The following is a 24,165-nucleotide window of genomic DNA, read 5'->3' as shown; positions in this document are numbered from 1 at the left end:
ATAGGATCCTTATATAAGGATCTTTATAGGATCCTTAAACTATTAAGTGGAACATGCTTTCCATCCGTTGTCACTGATTGTCATTCCAGTTCCTTAGTTGCTAGCCAATTGCTGGGGAGAAACTTCTATAGAACAGTAGAACTTCTGTTCTGACCCAGCTCCCAAAACACGACAAACACAGGGCTCTCCAACCTTAGTCCTTTTAAGACTTGTGGACTTCAACTCCCAGAATCCCTCAGCCAGCAAAGGGGCCTCTGTGGCTCAGACTGCTAATGCAGTCTGTTATTAACAGCAGCTGCCTGCAATTACTGCAGGTTCTAGTCCCACCAGGCCCACTCAGCCTTCCATCCTTTATAAGGTAGGTAAAATGAGGACCCAGATTATTGGGGGCAATAAGTTGACTTTGTATATAAATATACAAATAGAATGAAGACTATTGTTAACATAGTGTAAGCCACCCTGAGTCTTCGGAGAAGGGCGGGATATAAATGCAAATTTAAAAAAAAAAGGTTGAAGACCCCTGCTCTGATGTGAACTCAAAAGATTCCTTTATTAGGAGCGCCAGCAGCCCCGGCAAAAAGTTTCTCTTGCAGGCTAACAAATCCATCCATCTGGGAAATTAATAGTTGTCTGCCACATCTATTCATCTCCACCCCCTGCCTTTTATTCTCAGAGCTAGGGTGGGGCTTCGCTAGCAGTGGTAGCTCTTCCTTTTCAAGGATCGGCCCATTGATTTCCACTGCTCTCCTCTCCTCTGCCTTCTGCACACCCATGCATCAGGCACTGGACCCAGCTGTTCCTTCTCTTCTCGTCAGCCACCTCCAGACCTGAGTGCTCTTGACTCTCCATATGAGGACTGACGGATAGCCCAGGCTCCACCTCTGTCTCTCTCTCTCTGCCAGCTCCATTCCCTCTTGCCCCTCCGAGCTCCCAGGTTGCCTTGATGCTGACCCTGACTCTCACGCTGCCTCCTCCTCCTCCTCCTCCTCCTCCTCCTCCTCCTCCTCCTCCTCCTCCTCCTCCTCCTCCTCCTCCTCCTCCTCGGCTTCTGGAGGGATCGGCGGCCAACAGGCCACAACCACTTCCTTCTGAATGAAAGAGCATTGAATTGTATTTTGAAGACTTGTGTAGATGTAGTGCTAAAACAGCCTTCAGAATTCTGACTTGCCAGTAATGGGCAAATGTGTCGATGCCACAGGAATGTCTGAACCAGTCAAGAATACCATTCCTGGTTTTGCTGTCGTGGTTTCAAATTATGCCCGTTGTACTTGAGGTGCTGAGCTAGGAGTTGGACAATCTGTATTGTGTCCCTGCCTTTGGCTGTGGAAGCCAACTGGATGACTTTGGGTCAGTCACAGCTTCTCAGTGCAAGGCAGAAGGCAGCAACAAACCACTTGCAAAAATGTTGTCATGAAAACTTCAGGAACTAGTTAGGACTAACTGAAAGCCATGCACACAAATGTGTGCATGCGCACACCCACACCCACATTAACCTACTACATTTTCTTAAAAAAAACATCAACATCCCCAACCTATCATATTCTTTAAGAGTCCTAATTCACTAGAGAAGTGGCACAAGGTAAGTGCAATAATTATATAAAACTATATATTTTATGCTTGACTGGGAATCATGTGTTGGATTTGATCTTCTCCAAAATCCATTGCTGCACCCGACTGATGGCCAGGATTGTGTGTATAAAATGAAACATCAAGTGATTTATTCCCTAGGGAAAATAAAACAACTTAGACAGTTGCAACACTCTCCTGAACTAGAAATTTTGAAGGTAATTATCAGGCAGATGTGACACTTCTCTTAATGAGTCATTACTTTCCTATTTTGAAATAAAAATGATGGCACTGCTTAATTTTGCAATGCTTTTGGCTCTGTATGTGCTATTCTGACATGCTTCTCATACGTGGCATTTTCTGTCTAATTAAACAATAACTCTAACCGCACTTGGGGCACATCACCTTTTTTAAAAGTCATGCTGAGACTTAGAAGCTCCATTTGACAGTCCTTGTATTGAGATTTTCATGGTGACCCTTTGGAAGAAGAAGACTGAAAATAGTTCAGAAATCTCTGCTATAAAGCAGAACCATTAAACCTGATCATTACCCCGTCAAGCTCATTTTTTTTTCAGTTGATAAATGTATTGGCCTTCCCTCTTAAGGAAGGGAAGCATGACTTAAGCATTCATGCTAGAGCAAGTTGTCATTTCAGTGGTTCATTCTATTTATCTATATGTCTTCTCTCTCTCCCCCTCCTTCCCTCTCTCCTTCCCTCCCTCCCTCCCTCCCTCCCTCCCTCCCTATCTATCTATCTATCTATCTATCTATCTATCTATCTATCTATCCATCTGTCTACATCCACCTATCTTTTATCTATCATCTGTCTACCTGGATCATCTCTCTGTATCATCTATCCATCCATCCATCCATCTATCTATCTATCTGTCTATCTATCTATCTATCTATCTATCTATCTATCTATCTATCTATCTATCTATCTATCTAGTTATCCATCTCCCTCTATCTCTGTGTGTTTGTCTGTCTATCATTTGTCTATTTCTTCTTCTTCTTCTTCTACTACTACTACTACTACTACTACTACTACTACTACTAATAATAATAATAATAATAATAATAATAATTATTTATTTATTTATTTGTCAACAAGAACAAGGAAACAAGTAACAGTATAGACATAGACATGGACACATGAAAGAATTGGCACAAATAAAAGGATATAAATAGGCAAAACATAGCCATAAACACATAGAATGATTACATATAATTGGGGACAGTAGGACAGGGACAGTAGGCATGCTGGTGTGCTTATGCACGCACCCTTATGGACCTCTTAAGAAACATGAAAGGTCCACGGTAGAAAGTTTAAGGTAAAAGGTATGGGGATTAGAGAGACTAACAACAGGATCAGGTAGAATGTTCCAGACATTTACTACTCTGTTGCAGAAGTCATATTTCCTACAATCAAGATTAGAGCAAATTATATTGAGTTTGAATCTATTGATAGCCCTTGTGTCATTACGGTTGAAATTAAAGTACTCATTTACAGGTAGGACATTTTGGTAAATAATCTTATGAACTAAGCATAGGTTGGAACGTAGATGGCATAGTTTGAGGCTATCCAGACCTAAAATTTCAAGCCTGGTGGTATAGGGAATTTTATTTCGAGCTTGAGTACTCTTCTAGTAAAATATCTCTAGACCCTCTCTAATGTATTGATGTCTGAAATACAGTGAGGGTTCCAGACAGGTGAGCAGTACTCAAGTATAGGTCTGGGAAAGGTTTTATATGCCCTAGTTTGAAGTACAGCATTACCAGAGAGAAAACTTCATAAAATAAGATTGACAACTCTTAATGCCTTTTTTGCAACGATGCTACAGTGAGCTCTGGGACTTAGATCTTTTGAAGTGAGTACTCCTAGGTCCTTGACAGAGTGTGGGCCAACTTTTAGATTGTTTCCAGCCAGCAAATATTTGATGTTCTTATTTCTATTGCCAATGTGCAGGACTGAGCATTTTTTAGCAGAGATTTGGAGTTGCCAATTGTTTGACCATTCAGATACATAGTTTAGGTCATTTTGAAGGGTAGTAGAGTTGTCTGTGTGTTGAATAGTTTAACATCATCGGCAAAGAGGACACAGCTGCTTATAATTTGATCACAAAGGTCATTGATATAAAGCAGAAAGAGTATTGGACCTAGAATGCTGCCTTTGGGAACACCGCTGTTAACAGGTGCAGGATTTGATAGGGCGCTGCCTATTTTGACCACTTGTTTCCTGTTTGACAGGAACACAGCTATCCCATTATGCAGGGGTCCAGAAATGCCATAAGATTTTAGTTTCAGAAGTAGTTGGTCGTGCAGTACTGAACAAAGGCTTTACAATAGTCTATGTAAATTGTGTCTATTGCTTTGCCCTACTATGAAGAGAAGGAGACTGTGGGGAGGCTAGGAAAGAAATAGAGAGGAGAGCAAAGAGACAAAAGAAACAGTCACTTGATAGCTTTAGCTCATAAACAGGAACTTGGTCCATGGGATGAGATCTTTCTGGGAAGAAAGATTTCAGATCAATCAAAGAGACTCCACCTGAACAAATTCATCATATATAAGAATTGGAAATTGTTCTTGCTGTTTCCAGGTTTTTGTATTTATTCCCCAGACTAGCATGAAAGATATTTCACTGATGGTGCTCGAGTTGTTATCAAAGTCATCATTTAGAAGGGCACAGGCTAGGCATAACACATATATTAAGTTCAAACATAATTTGCTAATACATAAAAGCTTAGAGTTGGCTAGAACTGAAAACGGGAGTTCAGAGAAAAATATGCTTAAAAAGTCCAACTGTTTCTGGTGTAATTATCTCTAAAGGAGGCAAAGGAAACTGTTGGTAAAATAATGCAGACAATTACCGAGATTTAAAACTGGAAATAAACAGTTTTCCATTGTCTCGTAAGGTAGGTAAGAGAAAAGGTAGACTATTATGTAGCACTGCTGTTTTCAATCAAATCCTTTCAAACTCGTATATCTAGACCGGATTTGACTTTTGAAAAAATTACCTCCATTTTGTTACAAGGAAAACAAATCAACTCCAGAGTTTTTTTAAGAGTCCTCCGTTATTCTTGTGCTACTTAGAAAATCCTTTTGCAAGAAAACTACAATGAGAAAACAAAAGGCATACTATTGACTGCAGTTTAATAGTAGCAACCATATCATTGCATTTTCATATACAAACTTATCAAACTGAAAATCGAAGAAGGAAAAATATTGTAAAAATAATATCTAAAACAAGCTAAGCTTTGGGTGAAGCCTTACTTACAAAGTCAACACAAAACACGGGGCTCCTATGGATTGTGGATTGTGAATTTTACAAGAAATATTCCAGTGATTTTAAATACTTATTGATTTGTTTGCATTGGCAAAAGACTCCTGCATCTGACATGGGCAACTTTATAAATCTAATAAATAAACATAGGTAAAAAATGTACCTATGTTGCTGTTACTTGCAAAGTCATATCCGACCCATCCTGACCCCATGGACAACTTTCCTCCAGGCGTTCCTGTCCTCTATCATCCCCCGGAGACCATTGAAGCTCACACCGACTGCTTCAGTGATTCCATCCAGCCACCTCCTTCTCTGTTGTCCCATTCTTCTTTTGACCTCAATGGTTCCCAGCATTCGGCTCTTCTCCAGTGAGTCCTTCCTTCTTATTAGGTAGCCAAAGTATTTCAGTTTCCTCTTCAGGATCTGGCCTTCTAAAGAGCAGTCAGGGTTGATCTCCTCTAGGACTGATGGGTTTGATCGCCTTGCAGTCCAAGGGACTCGCAGGAGTCTTCTCCAGCACCAGAGTTCAAAGGCCTTGTTTCTTTGGCGCTCAGCCTTTCTTATGGTCCAACTTTCACAGCCATACAGCTGAAAAAACCATCGCCTTGACTATATGCACTTTTGTTGGCAGGGTGATATCTCTGCTTTTTAGAATGCTGTCTAGATTTGCCATAGCTTTCCTCCCCAGGAGCAAGTGTCTTTTAATTTCTTGGTTGCAGTCCCCATCTGTGGTGATCTTGGAGCCCAGGAAAATAAAATCTGTCACTACCTCCATTTCTTCCCCATCTATTTGCCAGGAATTGAGAGGGCTGGGAGCCATGATCTTAGTTTTCTTAATACATCCACCCATATATACACAAAGGGAGAGGGAGGTCATTCTTTGTATGAAGATAATACATATTTAGTTATTTACTCTTTGTTGTTTACTTATAATCTTCTGTGGGAAAGTTTATTTGAAACCCTTTGGAATAAGTATAACTTTCAGGGTATGAAAAAGATCGTCATTTTGTTGGTTTTCATTTGTTTATAGATGCTTCTGTCCATTATTTCCTTGCATTCTCCACTTTTGGTGATAACGGACACAAAACTACCATTTCTGCTCTTAAAGGAAGAGTCTCGTTCAAGTCAGCCTTGACTCTTGGACATGCCCTATGCTACAAAAGTCCATTTAATAGCTTTCTTCTGATATGTTTTTTGATGTCCTAGTCCTAGAATTTTCTATGGCCTCCAATTCAGGTACTAAACCAGTTGGACTTCGTTTAACTCCTGAGCCAAGATAAGGTCAACCTGATGCCACCATCTTCTGAGGCTTATTCCCACTGTCAATCTCAGCCCAAGGAGATGAATAAGCGGACTGAAAATCTTTGAGATCACTTTTTTTTAATGAATTGCCAAATCACTTGTTCCCCTTACTGAGGCTTGCTTTCTGCTCCCTAACTTGGAAAATGTTATTTATAGCAATGGTGGAATTCATTTTTTTTTACTATCGGTTCTGTGGACGTGGCTTGATGGGCATGGCAGGGGAAGGATATTGCAAAATCTCCATTCCCTCCCCACTCCTGGGGGAAAGATATTGCAAAATCCCCATTCCCTCCCCACTCCTGGGGGAAGGATATTGCAAAATCCCCATTCCCACCTCACTCTGGGGCCAGCCAGAGGTGGTATTTGCCAGTTCTCAGAACTACTCAAAATTTCCACTACTAGTTCTCCAGAACCTGTCAGAACCTGCAGAATAGCACCCCTGATTTATACCTATTCTAGTCTCTGAGAAATAGTTGTTGCCAGTTGTCTGTCATCACAACAATGAGAAGTCCTGTAAAACCTGGAGTTACCATGATAACCATACCATGTTGATATGAATTAACTTACTTCTAGAGCCAAATAACTTTACTATTAGTCGCTTAATCATAAATAGCATTACTATCAGTTGCTGTTTATACTTATTTCTTTTGTAGATGTTTTAATCATAATTTTTGAATTGTAAACCACCCAGAGACACCTGTTTGAGTATATAGAAATTGATTGAATGAATGAATGAATGAAAATGCTGCAAGAGGAAAGCTGTTCTGCTCTCTCTCTCTCTCTCTCTCTCTCTCTCTCTCTCTCTCTCTCTCTCTATATATATATATATATATATATATATATATATATATATATATGAAATAAATATTAATAAATAAATAAATATTAATAAAATATTGCAGAATTCCATTGTATTTAATGTATTTAATGTATTTAATTTAACTAATCTTCTGATTAGTTAAAAGAGCTTTTGTGAAAATAAGAGACCATCTTATTTTTCTTTTAATACTGGCATATGTTGCCAGAGTAGTGTGTAAAATATGCCATAGCACAAACACTAAGAGCAATTAATTCACAAAAATAATGTTGAAGAATTAAATACATCTGTTCCATGCCCAGATTGTCATGCTCAAGAGTTTCCTGCTATATATTCCTACGAGTGTCATTTCCTGCTCCCTTCATAACAGAAAAACAGAATAATAGAGTTGGAAGGAACCTTTGAGGTCTTTTAGTCCAACCCCCTGCTCAGGAAACCCTGTACCATTTCAGACAAATGGTTATCCAACATCTTCTTAAAAATCTCCAGTGTTGGAGCATCCACAATTTCTGGAGGCAACTTGTTCCGTTGCTTAATTGTTCTGTCAGGAAATTTCTCCTTAGTCTAGGTTGCTTTTCTCCTTGGTTAGTTTTCTTCCAGTGCTTCTTGTCCTGCCCTCAGGTACTTTGGAGAATAGGTTGACACCCTCTTCTTTGTGGCAACCCCTTTGATATGGGAACACTGCTATCATGTCTCCCCTAGTCCTTCTTTTTGTTAAACTAGACATGCCCAATTCCAGCAACCATTCTTTATATGTTTTAGCCTCCAGTCCCCTAATCATCTTTGTTGCTCTTCTCTGCACTCTTTCTAGAGTCTCAACATCTTTTTTACATCCTGGCGACCAAAATTGGATGCAGTATTCCAAGTGTGGCCTTACCAAGGCATTATAAAGTGGTATTAAATGGTATTAAATCAATGATATTAAATATTTATAATATAAATTATAAAGTGGTATTAAATCATGTTGTCATGTTTATCAGAGATCTCTCATTGCAATAACTTGCAACAGGAAGAAAGAAGGAAAAATAGCAGGGGGAAAAAAACCACCCTTGTATTGGATTAGGGAACGCCAATCTTTTCATCATGGTGTGTTGCTTCTAAACACAGCCTGAAAAAAACACAAGTCAGGAAGTGGATTCATCTCCCTGTATTACAATCTCTGCACAAGAACTGGAGGTCGTCCATGACTATGTGTACCTCAGCTGAACCATCTCTGACACTCTCTCTTTAGATACCGAGCTGAATAAACGTATTGGTAAAGCAGCCACCACATTTTGCAGACTTACAAAGAGAGTGTGGCTTAATAAGAAGCTGACAGAACATACAAAGATCCAGGTCTATAGAGCCTGTGTCCTGAGCACACTCTTGTACTGCAGTGAGTCTTGGACTGTTCTGTCCCCCTCCGTCCGAATGATGGCTTAATTAGCCGGCACTATCAGCTCTGGCGGCAAAAGAGCCAGCGTCTGCCAAGAGCCCTCGTTATTTTCCATGACGCTGGTGAGTCACAAACTTCAGCTCTAGTCAATCAGTGGATTTGCCTGTTAGAAAGAGACACATCAGCTCTCGCTGCCTTTTATATCCTGTGGGGTGTGGCTCCATGACTCAGCACTTCCTAGGCCTCATTATTTCTTCCACCTGGCCTGCTTCTGGCTCCTGGAGCTGCCGGTGCTCCCGAGGGAAGCCGGTGCTCCCGAGGTAAGTCCTGACGGCCCTTCCCCCTCACTGTCCAAGTCACTTTCTGGCAGCAGGCCCAGCTCCAAGTCACTTCCGGGCATGGGGCCAGGTTCGGGGGCTAGAGTCACAACCTGGACCCTTTACGCACGGCAGGAGAAAAAGTTGAATACCTTTTATACGTGCTGTCTCCGATGTATTTTTGGCATCACCTGGCAGGACAAAAGTGCAAATAGCGCAGTCTTGGGACGTGCTGGAATTTCTAGCATGTATACGCTACTGAAACAGTGATGTCTATGCTGGCTTGGGCATGTCGTGAGAATGGCTGATGGTCGGATTCCGAAAGATCTCCTGTATGGAGAATTAGTGCAGGGAAGGCGCCTCAGAGGGAGACCACAGCTGCGATAAAAGGATATCTGCAAGAGGGACCTAAAAGTCCTGGGAATGGACATTAACAACTGAGAAACCTTGACCTCTGATCATTCAGCTTGGAGGCTAAAGACGCAGCATGACCTTCTTCAATTCGAAGAGACATTTTTTCGGCAGGCTGAGGCAAAGAGGCAGTCCTGGAACCAGTGAAATCTGGAGGCTGGGCAGGGGACAGAATGTATCTGCCCTCAGTGTGGAAGGGATTGCCACTCTCGAATTAGCCTTTTTAGTTATACTAGACGCTGTTTTAGGATCTTTCCAGAGCACGATACCATAGTCTTTTGAGACTGAAGGATGCCAATGCAATGTGTTGCTTCTGTATCTACCAATAGGTTATATTTGTAAACCCTGGAAAAAGAAGAAAAAAAAGGTTCTGTTGGATAAATTAGAACCTCTTCCCTTCCAGGCACTATTAAGAGGGAAAAAGTGTTGATTTTGTTATTCATTTTTGCTGCATTTGTAGACTGTATATTTAAGTGTTCCAAGCTATGCTTACGTATATAAACTCTTGAACTGCTATTTTCAGCATTTTTGTTCTTGTATAAAGATTGCCCCATTTTATCAAACAGATAGCAAAGGCATCATTGATGTGTTAAAATAGAGCTATCAACTCTGCACGTATTCATCCAGATTGGTAAAGGTTGGATTTATGAGACTATTGTTACTATCTAAGCACCACCATTTTACGGCACTAATACTCAAAAAATAAATAACATTGTCCTGGCAAAGGAATGCTAATATTCTAGTTGAACTAGCAATTTAAAGCAAATTGTAGCCAGCAGTTCCTTGTGAGGCCTAGCTTAATGACCATCTTGGCTTTTATAAAAATAATACATTTGCCACTTCTTATCATTCCATTCAAAATCTCTACTTTAAAAGGACAAATGGAACTGATTTCTGATTGACACACTACCTTAGTTTTTAAACTGCTTTTTTCTGTGCCTGAACTGTTGTTCAGTTCTGGATCATTCTGAAGGAATGTTGCAATTATTGTTCGTTAATGCGTGCACACCTGAGTGGCAAATACATTTAGAATTTTATGACTTCTTAAAAAAACGCAACCTCCGATTAATATGTTTGAATGGTATGTGACTGGCAGCAATCTACTCTGGATATTTGTTAGTGGAAGAATAGGTATCCATGTTTTGAAAAAAACGGGAAATAAAATTAAATCGTCATCTTTTCTCCAAAAAATTGTTAAGACAATTCTCGGAATGGGGAAAAAAGCCCAAACAAAATTTACCATATTTTCCTTCTTTTTCCACATTTGTTGCTGGTGTTGTTTCCTTGAAAAGTGATTAAGGGATTTGCTGGCCTTTTTGCTTCAGAAATTCCTTCCATCAGATTTGAGAACAATCTTTTTTTTTTTTTTTTGGCCATTGTGCCAAGTATTCCTCCACTTACAACTTTTCATTTAGTGACCGTTTGAAGCAGGGGTGTGTTCTTCTTACCTTTACTACCGGTTTGCAATGGGGCCGCATGCGCAGAAGCTTCCTGATGATGTTCGGGTCAGTGGGCGGAGCCTCCCACCGATTTTACTACCGGTTCTTGCGAACCGGTCTGAACCGGGGGCAGCCCACCACTGGTTTGAAGTTACAGTGGCACCGAGAAAGTGACTTATGAACATTTTTCACACGATCATTGTATCATCCCCATGGTTGTATGATCAAAATTCAACATATTGGCAACTGGCTCACATTTATGAGGGTTAAAGTATCATATGATGGTAGCATGATCTTTTGTAACCTTCCAATGAGCAAAGTCAGTAGGGAAGCCAGAATAGAATAGAATTTTTTTATTGGCCAAGTGTTATTGGACACACAAGGAGTTTGTCTTGGTGCATATGCTCTCAGTGTACATAAAAGAAAAAAAATAAGTTCATTAAGAATCATAACGTACAACACTTAATGATAGTCATAGGGTACAAATAAGCAATCAGGAAACAATATCAATATAAATCGTAAGGATACAAGCAACAAAGTTACAGTCATAAGTGGAAGGAGATACGTGATGGGAATGATGAGAAGATTAATAGTAAGACTTAGTAAATCATTTGACAGTGTTGAGGGAATTATTTGTTTAGCAGAGTGATGGCATTTGGGAAAAAACTGTTCTTGTGTCTAGTTGTTCTGGTGTGCAGTGCTCTATAGTGTCGTTTTGAGGGTAGGAGTTGAAACAGTTTATGTCCAGGATATGAGGGATCTGCAAATATTTTCACAGCCCTCTTTTTGACTCATGCAGTATACAGATCCTCAATGGAAGGCAGGTTGGTAGCCATTGGTTTTTGTTTTTTTTTGCAGTTCTAATTATTCTCTGAAGTCTGTGTCTGTCTTGTTGGGTTGCAGAACCAAACCAGACAGTTATGGAGGTGCAGATGACAGACTCAATAATTTATCTGTAGAACTAGATCAGCAGCTCCTTGGGCAGTTTGAGCTTTCTGAATTCACTTAACAACCTACTAAATTAACAACTGCAGGGACTGACTTAACAAATATGGCAAGAAAGAAAGAAAGGGGGAATTTCAGAAATTCAGTTAATAGCTTATTTTCAAATTGCCCCCATTAAAAATCAGATCCCCACCCCACCCCATGAGGTGTGGGCCCCATGTTGGGAACCTTTCCTACACCATTTCTGACAGATGGCAGTCCAGTCTCTTGTTAAAAACTTCCAGTGATGAAGCTCTCAAACTTCCGAAGGCAACTTCTGTTCCATGGGTTGATTGCTCTCACTGTCAGAAAATTTCTCCTTATTTCTAGGTTGAATCTCTCCTTGTTCAGTTTACATCCATTATTCCTTATCTGGCCTTCAAGTGCCTTGGAAAATAGCTTGATGCCCTCCTCTCTGGGGCAGCCCCTCAAATATTGGAAGACTGCTATCATGTCTCCCCTGGTCCTTCTCTTCACTAGAATAGCCATGCCCAGTTCCTGCAACCGTTCTTCATATGTTTTAGCCTCCAACCCCCTAATCATGCTGGTTGCTCTTCTCTGCACTCTTTCCAGAGTCTCAACATCTTTTAATAATGTGATGACCAAAACTGGATGCAGTAGTCTAGGTGTGCTCTTACTAAGGCTTTATTGAATGGTATTAGTACCTCACCTGACCTTGATTGAATCCCTCTGTTAATGAAATTTAGGATTGTGTTGGCTTTTTTGGCTGTCACGGCACACTGTTGGCTCATATTTAATCAGTTGTCCACTAAGGCTCCTCTCACATTTACTGCTATTAAGCCTAGTTTCACCCAGTCTATAATGTATATTTACTTTTCTCTACGTTGAATTTCATTTCACCACATTAAGGAAGCCTAAATGAAACCTTTTGATCTAGGAATCGTTGATCAAAATTTTGCCTCACATATTCCTGTTGTGTTAAGGAAGTCACCAAAATTACAAGCACCTCATCAACCTGGCCAAACTGTAGTTAATTTAATTATGCTCTGTTAAATAAACCATAGTGTTTGGGTTATGGCTTACTGTGACTGTGGAACCCTGAATTTACGAACCTACAATGTCTATTTCAGTGCTACATTCTGAGAATTTCTGAGTGAATGCTTATCAAAGAAAATAACCAGTTCTCAATTTTTATTATATTTATAGTGCCTCAATTTTTAAATCCATTCTCATGAAGCCATCATTACAACAAATGCCCCATGGAATAAATGCTGTTTTATCAATAGGTTCACTTTTGTATAGTTTTATAAAGTTAACAGTATATGCATCTGTGTTATATACGTTAATATATAGAGCTGTATCCTACAAAAACTAAGTAACTATGCACAAAAGTATAGAATCACTCCCCCAGGAATAACCATTGTTAGTTAATATCTTTCTAAATAAATGTTTTAGGTTTGTAATATGGCACATCTAATGCTTCGAAATGTTGATATTTACTCTCCCCAAGAATGTGAGTTAGAGTATTCCAACAACTGTTATGTATTTTTGTAGTTTTTGAACTATCCTGTGAAATATAAGGGAATATATAAAATTAATAAAGTATAAGGCATAATGTGGCTGAAGTTCATAACTTTTAAGTCTCATTGATTGCAGTGGAACAGGTAAAAAGCAAAGGCTTGTGTTTTTCAGCACCTTGATATTTGCAGGTTTAAATTCTTTTTCATGGATTTTGAAAGAAAATTCATGTATTAAAATATGTAGATATTGGCATTTCAATACCCAGATTCACTCTTTTAGTGTGTAAATGGATGTGTTGGTTTCAAAACTGCAAAGGTAATTGTTAAATATATAGATTAAATCTTTATACAATATTAACTTCTTCACACACACACACACAAACACCCCTACTGGGTAAATAATTAATCAAATAGCAGCAGTTAATATTCTGTTACATATATTTCTCACACTTAAGTTCCCAGTAATTTCCTGTCTAAATTGTTGATGAAAACTTCCCCTTACTTTTATCAATGTTAGTAACATCTTGTGATCTCTCAGTAGCTAATGGTTTTATTTTTAATATTGCTTTAATTAACATTATCATCATTACATAATAACATTATTATTGTTTTGAGTTATTATCTCACAATAATTGAATCCAAGACAAAATCTAGTTAGCCCTGTCTTTAGGGCTATTCTAGATTTTAATACCTCTTTAGATACATCTTGATGTCAATATGTAAACAAGCCAGAAAACTTTGAATATAATGTATATATACTACTAAAACTCTTGTTTCTATCATTTTAACTAGGGAAAACAGCGCATAATAGGGCAACAATTTTTGAACCAAGGTATCTCAAGGTGGCTCAGGGCTAGGATATTGAGCTTGTCGATTGAAAGGTCGGCAGCTCAGCGGTTCGAAACCCTAGTGCTGCCGTGTAACGGGGTGAGCTCCCATTCCTTGTCCCAGCTTCTGCCAACCTAGCAGTTCGAAAGCAGATTAAAATGCAGGTAGAAAAATAGGGACCACCTTTGGTGGGAAGGGAACAGCATTCTGTGCACCTTTGGCATTTAGTCATGCCGGCCACATGACCACGGAGATGTCTTCAGACAGTGCTGGCTCTTCGGCTTTGAAACAGAGATGAGCACCTCCCCCTAGAGTCGGCAACGACTAGCATGTATGTGCGAGGGAATCTTTACCTTTACTTTATCTCAAATGGGCTAATTTACAGAATGCAAACAAAATCCAGTATCCATACACCAGAGGGAATAAAATTTGGGGAAATTACCATACATTTGATTAATGAATATAAAAAATAAATAAATAAAGTTGTAGCGGCTTCAGCTCTGCTGGGCTGCAGCTGCAGTTATCTGATGCTCACTTTGAATGTTCTGTGACATTTTCCCAGCCACTCTTGCAATCCCTTGCTCCCTCCATCCATCCATCCAGCAGCAGCCAGTTACCTGCTTGCTAGGAAGGGAAGGGAAATATCTTCATTATCTCCCAAGGTACTGTAAAGATAGTCAATGTTCTGCTTTATTTTATTTTTTTAAAGAAATAGTAATTATTATAAATTATAAAATAAGGTATGTGCTTCTAGACGTCCACAATATAGTTTCAGAGAAGAATGTTTAGAATAGAATTTCCTCCAGAATTTGGTGATTTCCAGATATGTGGGACTCCTTCAGAATTTAGCATTCATTATGCAATGATATTAAAAGGGATGTTGAAGCTGGCACTTGCTCGCATTCAAACTGTACTCCTGCAAATTGTCAACATGTGCTTATTGTGTATGCCTAGATGCATGCCCACAGATGCATATGCCTTGCATGTTCACAGATGCATATGCTCTCAAACTGATGTGATACTTCTTACAGCATATTGAGAATAAATCAGCATCTAAAAGCAAATTTACCATGAAGCACAGCTGGAGTACCACCATGGAGATTAAGAAGCAGTTGGCATTTCTTCTGGGTGAACTCCAAAACTGCCCTGAGGATTAGAACACATCTGCAGATATATTGAATGGATTGTGCAGAAAGATATGATGAAATGTTACATGCTGTATAAATAGAGCACTTAATATGTCCTCACTCTTTTGCTCTTTTGATCGGTGCTAATCTCTCGTACCATTAGTACGATGGTACCATTAGTACCATCTCGTACCGTCCTATCAAAGAAAACCAACAACCACCATCCTCTCTTTATAGGATTTGTAATTGTTATTAATTCATCATTGGAAATGATTTGCATTCATTGGATAAAGAGCATTCTGGAGTCTTGGTTTAGAGGCCAGTTAGCTTATGGCACTTGAAAGGGGCAGGACACCCATGATGCTCTTAGAGAAAGGATTACAGAAGAAATTAGAAATTGGCACCGTTTGATGTGATGTTCACTATTTGCATATGAGCTCTACCAGGGCTTGATTGGGGATGTAGTGGCTGAGTGGCTTAATGATGCTGGAAACAGCAGCCAGAAATGGTCTGCACTCCAGCAGTTTGAGCCCAGCTCTGCAAGATGGAGTGAGCGCCCGTCACTCGTTTCCTGGCTCCTGCCCACTCAGCAATTTAAAAGCATATTGGGAGTAGATAAATGGGTACCACTTCGATGGGAAAACCCTAGCTGCATTTGCATGTGCAAGAGAGCAGAAGCCAGCATTGGACCTGGCCAAGGCAAGGCAAGGCAAGGCAAGGCGAGACCGGCAGAGGAACTGAAAAGAGCCAGCAACCTGAGCACCACTAGTGGGGTAAAGCTGATGTAAAGCTAGTTTTAGGGAAGCAGTGGCTCAGGGGCTAGGACATTGAGCATGTCAATCGGAAGGTAGGTAGCTCAGCGGTTCGAATCCCTAGTGCTGCTGTGTAACGGGGTGAGCTCCTGTTACTTGTCCCAGCTTCTGCCAACCTAGTAGTTTCAAAAGCACGTAAAAATGTAAGTAGAAAAAATAGGACCACCTTTGGTGGGAAGGTAACAGTGTTCCGTGCGCCTTTGGCATTGAGTCATGCCGGCCACATGACCACGGAGACGTCTTCGGACAGCGCTGGCTCTTCGGCTTTGAAACAGAGATGAGCACCGCCCCCTAGAGTCGGCAACGACTAGCACGTATGTGCGAGGGTAACCTTTACCTTTACCTTAAAGCTAGTTTGCTCCCTGTGGTGCAGCAAGAATAGGCGTGTAAATGCCAAACAAAATGAACTAACAATTAGGTTGTCAGGACTGCACAGAAATCTGGCATTTGTAGATTTCCCTGTAGGCCATAGATTAAATAAATAAATAAAGGATTGCTAAAGTTTGATAAACAATTATTGTCTCTTGAAATTTGGAATTATTTTTCCATGGAGGAAATTGAGCTATCAAATATGAGGTTGCCCAGTGTTTTAAGACTGTTGATCACTGGCCAGAAGTTAACTCCAAGGATCTGTCTCTTCCTATGGATGCATCGGAAGTTTTATAAACTCTTAACACAACCTTATGAAAATTTATTGAATGAAAGAGTCTACGGAATGTGAAATATGCATTTGGCCTAATGCCAGTTAAACAGATTTCCCAAAATCTAATTTAAAAAGAAAAGAGTAAAATGCATACTCAGAGTACATAGGCTGCAGCTTATGTTTATTAAAAAATACATAATGAATCGGAAAAGATGTGTTTTATACTTTAAAAAATGCAATCAGAAACAGATTTCTCTGGTAGTAAGCTCTATTGAATGGAATTAAATTAACTATTAAGGAAACATGTCTAGGGATGTGCAGTTCATAATCCCATGCATTTTCTCTATGTGAAACCATTTGATCTGTGCAATGTATTTCCAGCACCATGGACAGCAAACTGGACCTAATGGCATCATCAGGTGATTAGATGCTGTGATTATGAACTTAAAATCTGCATATCCGATTTGCATAACAAAGTCACAACATTTGCATATTGATGTCGTTACACACATTTCATTGTTGGCCGGCTCTGCAAATTCCCCCTGGTATTTTTTCTGCCTTCCTCCATCTGCAAGTGAAACTGGTTTTTTCCAACTTAGCTCTTGGTCTTCTTTTATCTAGACATTTCCTGTTTAAGCATGGATCTGGATCTTCAGCCATCTTCAGTGCTGCCAGTCAGAACTATCCTCTGACTTCTAACACAGTTTACTCACCGCCTCCCAGACCGCTTCCTAGAACGACTTTTTCACGGCCGGCTTTTGCTTTCAACAAGCCTTATAGGTGTTGCAACTGGAAGTGCACCGCCTTGAGTGCTACCGCAATCACAGTCACACTGGCCCTGCTGCTTGCTTACGTTATTGGTAAGTCCTGTTTAGCTTTATTGCATCTCTCGTTCCCACTCCTGTTGATGAGATTTTGGAGGAAGAATTAGATGTTTAGCTCATTATTCAGAAGCAAATCTCATCAGCTGTGGTGGAGCAGTGGTTAGAGTGCGGTACTGCAGGCTACTTCTGCTGACTGCTGGCTGTCTGCAATTTGGCAGTTCAAATATCACCAGGCTCAAGGTTGACTCAGCCTTCCATCCTTCTGAGGTGGGTTTAATGAGGACCCAATTTTTTTTGGGGGGGGGGGACAATATGCTGACTCTAAACCGCTTAGAGAGGGACTGTAAAGCACTGTGAAGCGATATATAAATCTAAGTGCTATTGCTATTGATATTCAATAATGCAGTTGTGATGTTTTTCTTGCACTTATTGTTCCTTTTGCTTTAATGAGTGTTATTGAGCTGTTTGTGTACTGATATGCATGTTATGCCCATAATGGTATGTGGCTTTAGGAGACAGGTCAAAGAGATGGTCAGATAAAAGTCAATTTAATCCACATCAGAAATGTGGACAGAGGAAGAAGCTCAGACACCCTCCCTAGTTTCTTGTGATGTGTAGAGGATAAGGGAAAGATATATAGGTAGTCCTCAACTTACAACAGTTCATTTTATGACCGTTTGAATTTACAACAGCACTGAAAAAAGTGACTTATGACCATTTTTCACACTTATGACCGTGGCAGCATCCCCATGGCCATGTGATTTACATTTGGATGCTTGACAACTGGTTCATACTTATGACAGTTGCAGTGTCCTGGAGTCATGTGTGCAACCTTCTGATAAGCAAAGTCAATGGGAAATCCAGATTCACTTAACAACCGTGTTACTAATTTAACAACTTCAGTTATTCATTTAACAAATGCAGCAAGAAAAGTCATAAAATGGGGACAAAACAATAACATAAATGTTGGGCTGAATTGTGGTTGTAAGTTGAGGGCTACCTATACTTGCAGATTTGCAAGATTCATGTTAACTTTGTGAGATAGGCCAGAGAGGAGACTTAGCTTAATGGGCTAATTATAATTTGTGTAAAATTGTAAGATTATAATAACAGAATCTTGTAATTCAGAAAGTACATTTTCTCCCATCTCTTTTACAGGAAGATTCAGCATCTGTTTGATTATAACCAGTTTAACATTCAATGACCTGGTAGATTTATTTTATTTTATTTTTAAAGGATAGGGTCTACAACCAAGGACCAATCAGTAAAACAAATACAAGGGCAGGGAAAAGTGATGATCTAAACACATGTCAGATAAAATATAGGCTTATATGTTGCAATTAGCATTATTGTTCTTTCTTCATTTTATTGACTCAATTTCCACTGACTCCAAGAACCTTTGTAGGAAACAAAAGTTTACACTAACAAGTAAGCAAAATCAATCCAAAATGTAACTTCTCTTTATTCAGAGAGTACTTCGAGAGTTCAAAGAACATGTAATATCTACATATACTTTCAAGAGTCTTCTCTAACACCACAATTCAAAACAACCTCAATTGAAGGGGAGTTGAGAGTGAACATGCTTGTCTTGAATTATCATGTTGGAGAGGACTCCTGAGAGTCCCTTGGACCACAAGGAGATCCAATCTGTCATTCCTAAAGGGAATCAACCCTGGCTGTCCTTTGGAAGGTCAGATATTGAAGCAGAAGCTCAAATACTTTGGCCACCTAAGGAGGACTCCTTGGAGAAGACCTTGATGTTGGGGAAGATGGAAGGCAAAAGGAGAAGGGGATGGCAGAAGATGAGATGGTTAGATAGTGTCATCAGTGTCAGGTTTCCAACGGATGCCCTAATTAAATCATGAATCTCGAGCCAAGCTTCAAAAGAAATCCAGATATTTATTAGAAGCTTCATGTCCTCACGTTCCCAAATGAAGCCAGCTCTGCCCTATGTAATTTACGCTCCAATCATGACCCCATTTCCCCCCTCCCGCCCCCGGGGTGTGTCATCAATAACATTTGCCAATGGAGCAAATTTGCAGATTGTAGAAGTCACTCCCCTCGCTGCTGCAAGTAACCTTGGGATACAGCCTTGAGAGAGATAAGCATGGAATGTGCCTCTGTCTTTGGCTGCTGTGCCATTTCACCGGTTTCCCTCTCCCCCCCCTCCCCCAGCCTATGGAGAGCAGAGCAGACCAGGGATGCTTTGCAAGTTGACAATCAGCACAATGAACATGAATTCTGGCAAATAAAGGGAGACAGTGGAGGACAAGGGGGACAGGGGCTGACATGCTATGGTCCATGGGGTCATGAATAGTCAGATATGACTTAGCAAATTAGAACAACACTTTCTCGACAACCTTCATGAACAGATGGGGAGCTATAGAAGTCAATTCATTTACTTCTCAATCCTAAACATTTACCAAGAATGGTGGTGAGAATGTGAAAGGGAAGAGAGGGTTGAAGACCGTTCACTCATCTTCATTCCATGTGTTTAAAAAGGCCAAATGCACATTGATTGTCTGAAGAATAATCCATTCCCTGGATTGTTTTTAATGAGTAATCCTTCCATTGGATGCTACAAAATAGCCAGGGTATTTACAGGGCAAGATTCCAATTAAGGTCCAATTTACTAAAATACTTTGGGCATCATAAAGAAACTATGGCCAACTTTTTAATGGCCTTCAGAAATCTCTAGGTAGCAAAAGATTTTCTTGCAAAAAAAAAAAGGCAATACAGAACTTGGCAGACACCAAACAAGTGATTTTTGATTTTTTAAAAAGTCATTTTGATCTGCCAATTATTTCCTACGTGTTTCTCACTATTTTAATTAGGCTCCCATTGTAGCGATTATTAATAGCATCGGTATTATCTTTATCTTGGTTCGAATGCTTTAAAAGAAACTCGCCAAGATTTAGTCGTTTTTAATATTAAATCTTTTGCTTCCGCCATCCAGAGAACAAATCCTCATGAATACAACTTGAAGCATTACAGATGAAAGAGGGAGGATGAAAAGGGAGTTGTGCCGTGTGAGATATTTACTGTCACCCCACCAAAGCGTTTGTTTACCTAACTTTGATGCACTTAACATTGATCCATTACTGTGTTTCCTTAGACAGTTTTAGATTAGTCTTTCCTGAGGTTGATCTCAAAATCAGTTGATAGGTTTGGAAAATAAAAAAGGTGCTATTTTGTCTACGTGATGTGACGAGGCCATTTATTTTATTGTGTAATAGAATAGATAGAATAGAATTTTATTGGCCAAGTGTGATTGGACACACAAGGAATTTGTCTTGGTGCATATGCTCTCAGTGTACATAAAAGAAAAGATACCTTCATCAAGGTACAACACTTAAAACACTTAATGATAGTCATAGGGGACAAATTTAACACTTAATGATACACTTAATGATAGTCATAGGGAACAAATAAGCAATCAGGAAACAGTCAATATAAATCGTAAGGATATAAGCAACAAAGTTACAGTCATAAGTGGAAGGAGATGGGTGATGGGAACGATGAGAAGATTAACAGTAGTGCAGATTTAGTAAAATAGTTTGACAGTGTTGAGGGGATTATTTGTTTAGCAGAGTGATGGCGTTTGGGGAAAAACTGTCCTTGTGTCTAGTTGTTTTGGCGTGCAGTGCCCTATAGCGTCATTTTGAGGGTAGGAGTTGAAACAGATGATGTCCAGGATGTGAGGGATCTGTAAATATTTTCACAGCCCTCTTTTTGACTCGTGCAGCATCCAGGTCCTCCATGGAAGGCAGGTTGGTAGCCATTGTTTTTTCTGCAGTTCTAATTATTCTCTGAAGTCTGTGTCTGTTTTGTTGGGCTGTAGAACCAAACCAGACAGTTATAGAGGTGCAAATTTATATCTTGTTCTGATTGAACAGATTGATAGAGGAGGGAATGTCACATAAACTAAGCAATGAAAGCAGAAGAAATAGCTATATAGCAAATTGTCCCTGGAAAGTACCTGAAGCTGGGTGGAAAAAAGAATCATCACTATTTTAATTCATTCTTTAGAAATTAATAGTGACAATAAAACTAAAGAAGGTTATTTTCAGGTACAAAAAGAGGATTTATTGCTTGCACCTAGACACAAGAATCTAATCAGCTGATAAGCAACACTAAATGGGTACTAGATAAGGGTCAATTGAATTCAAGGGGGACTGGACTTGGATTGCTTGCAGCAATGTAATGATTCTTTTTTTATTATTTACATTTATATCCCGCCCTTCTCCGAAGACTCAGGGCGGCTTACAGTGTGTAAGGCAATAGTCTCATTCTATTTGTATATTTACAAAGTCAACTTATTGCCCCCCCCCAACAATCTGGGTCCTCATTTTACCTACCTTATAAAGGATGGAAGGCTGAGTCAACCTTGGGCCTGCTGGGACTTGAACCTGCAGTAATTGCAGGCTGCTGTGTTTTAATAACAGGCTATCTTACAGCCTGAGCCACCACGGCCCCTAGGCCAGATGCCCTCTTGACTCCTTCCGTCAGGATCTCCCTCTTCTAAACTGAAGTGCTGCTCATTGCAAGATAACAGGTAGCAGCCATGGAGAAGGAGGGCACATCAGGATCATGCAGATAGGGTTTGTTCCAGCTGAAAATCTTTTCAGTTCTATTTACATTGTCAAAGTTGCCTCCATTGTTTCCCCCTCTTGATTGCAAGTTTGTGGGTGATGTTCATTGAGAAGGTACAGCAGAGGAAAATAGCGAAACCTCCCATAATATTGTTATTCTCATAAAAGAAAGCATTTGTCCTCTTCCCTCAAATCCAGACAGGCTCTTAAAAGTATTTATGAAGCTTCAAGTGTCAGAATTAGGAGGGGAAAAAAACACACGCAAGGGATGTCTGCATATATTTTACAAATGGTTCTTTTGTTCAATTGGATTGCAAGGATGAATAGAAGGCTAGATCGTTAAGCCTTGGCATTCGCAGAGTGGAATATTTTTTCTTTTGTTAGGCAGAGCGAAAGCCAAAGTTGTATATAAGTGATTAAAGTCAAATATTTAAGGATCAGTCAGAATGTGGTGTATAATCCCTACATATCCTTACATATAATTTAGTCCATTTGAATCTCATAACCGAGGATGGATTTCTTCAGCTGAAACCAAATTTTTTCCTCCAAACTCTTCATAAAAGCACTGAAGGGGAAAAAAAAACCATTTGACATCTTCACAGGCTTTCTTGCTCTGTTTGGTTAACATCTAGTTTGATTAGAATGTTTGATCTAATCTGACGTTACTTCTCTATAGTTAAATCCTTTTCATCTGTCTGCCTTGTAGCCGAAAGGAATTTATCTCTTTTGTGGAAATCTTTTAAATGATTTCACTCTCCGAATTTAACACCATCTTAAAAATCTGCCTTGGCAAAGAACAGCAATGCCTAGCTAGAGAAGGGAAATGCCATCTTACTAAAGCTTTTGGCTAATCAAATACATCTGAACCAGTTGATCAGTTGATCTTGAATGACTGATCAGTTGTGTGCATCAACATGCCTGATGTACATTAGCATAATAAAAGTTTGAAAAATCAAAGTAGAGTTTCCTTTTCTCACTTCTTTTGTGCACTACCAATGGCACTTTTCCTGAGATGGTACTTCTGTGGATTCTAATTGTAAATATTAGTATGAAAAAAATCATATTAGAGCTGAAAACTTTTTCTTCTGTTGACAGCTGGAAGCTCTCTTAACATTTTTCACTTTGAAGTCATAACGAACAGGGTTGTAATACAAAATGGCAAGGATTGGGATTTTGGGGAGAGATACTTTTATATTATTCCATAGTATTCTTATTTGTTTATTATTAAATTTATACGCCACCCATCCTATATCATTATTATTATGCATTTTTATTTACTTATTATTAAACTTATATGCCACCCATCTTGTTATTTGGGGTGACTCTAGATGTACGTTTGTGGCTTATGGTACAGGTTTTTAATATTTCCAAGCAGAAAATTATGGCAAAAATGTTCAACAGCTGTAGTTAGAGAGGGTTCAGAAGAACTCCTACCCATGAAATAGGACAGTCAGTGTCGTCTAGTAGTAAAGCTGCTGGACTAGGAGTTGGGAGACCTGAGTTCTAGTATTCTCTTGTTGGAAGAAATATCCATCTGGGTTCAGTTCCAAGTGGGGATAAAGACACTGGAAACATGGAGGCTGCTTGGAAAGATGGTTTAATGGTGGTCAGGATCACATGGCTTGAGTTCCTGAACAGAAAAAGGGATGAGATCCTATGCTGGACTCCCTGGCTTTATGCTTTCTCTGAGATTTGAACTTCCCGGGGCACGAGAAGAGTATCCTGATTGATTGTCAGACCCCAGGGGGTGGGGGTCTTAGCTAGCCTTGCTGGCTGATGTAATCTTCCCAGGTGTCATGTGGTGAGTTTCTGTTGCTAGATGGGTCCTATTGTGTTGCAGATGATGGTCCCATTGGTGGGGAGAATGAGTTTCTACCTCTGACCCATTGACAAAGGTGGGGGGAGTCAGGAAGCTGCTTTGTCTTTAAAACATGTTTCTCCATTTCTCATCCAGGGAAATATAATATTCTGCCTTTCAAATATTTTCTAAAATATTTCATTCTTCTAGGAATTGGGAGACCTGAGTTCTAGTATTCTCTCAACCATGGAAGATCCCTGGATGGCTTTGGGTCAGACACCCCTGTCAGGTGTAAGAAATCAGGAACCAGGTTGTTCAAATGACTACAAGTTTATTCCATGCTACTGTATCTCTAAACAAGAATCTGAGCTATTACTAAATTGGTGGTAGATAAGAATCAACATTCATGGAATTCATGGAGGGCTGGATTTAGAACTCTTGTTGGTATGAGGGGACTCAAGACTGATGATACACTTGACTCCTCCATTGGCTCAACCTGGTTACCTCCTACAACCTTCTCTCAGTCCAAGAACCAGTATGATGTCATGTTGAAGATACTAGAATAGGAA

The 24,165-nt window shown here is 39.7% G+C and overlaps 1 protein-coding gene across 1 annotated transcript in view; it reads left to right on the top strand.

Annotated features, from left to right (window-relative positions):
- Positions 1-24,165, top strand: part of TENM1 (teneurin transmembrane protein 1) — a 544,190-nt gene that overhangs the window by 303,203 nt on the left and 216,822 nt on the right. Inside the window, exon 5 of the mRNA XM_058196608.1 lies at positions 17,004-17,242. Coding sequence (XP_058052591.1) covers positions 17,004-17,242 — 239 coding nt within the window. The remainder of the gene's footprint in view (positions 1-17,003; positions 17,243-24,165) is intronic.

This window comes from Ahaetulla prasina, chromosome 11, assembly GCF_028640845.1.
Source record: "Ahaetulla prasina isolate Xishuangbanna chromosome 11, ASM2864084v1, whole genome shotgun sequence".
Taxonomy (NCBI): Eukaryota; Metazoa; Chordata; class Lepidosauria; order Squamata; family Colubridae; genus Ahaetulla; species Ahaetulla prasina.
The sequence above is the reverse complement of the archived record's forward strand: the minus strand, read 5'-3'. Positions and strand labels throughout refer to the sequence as shown.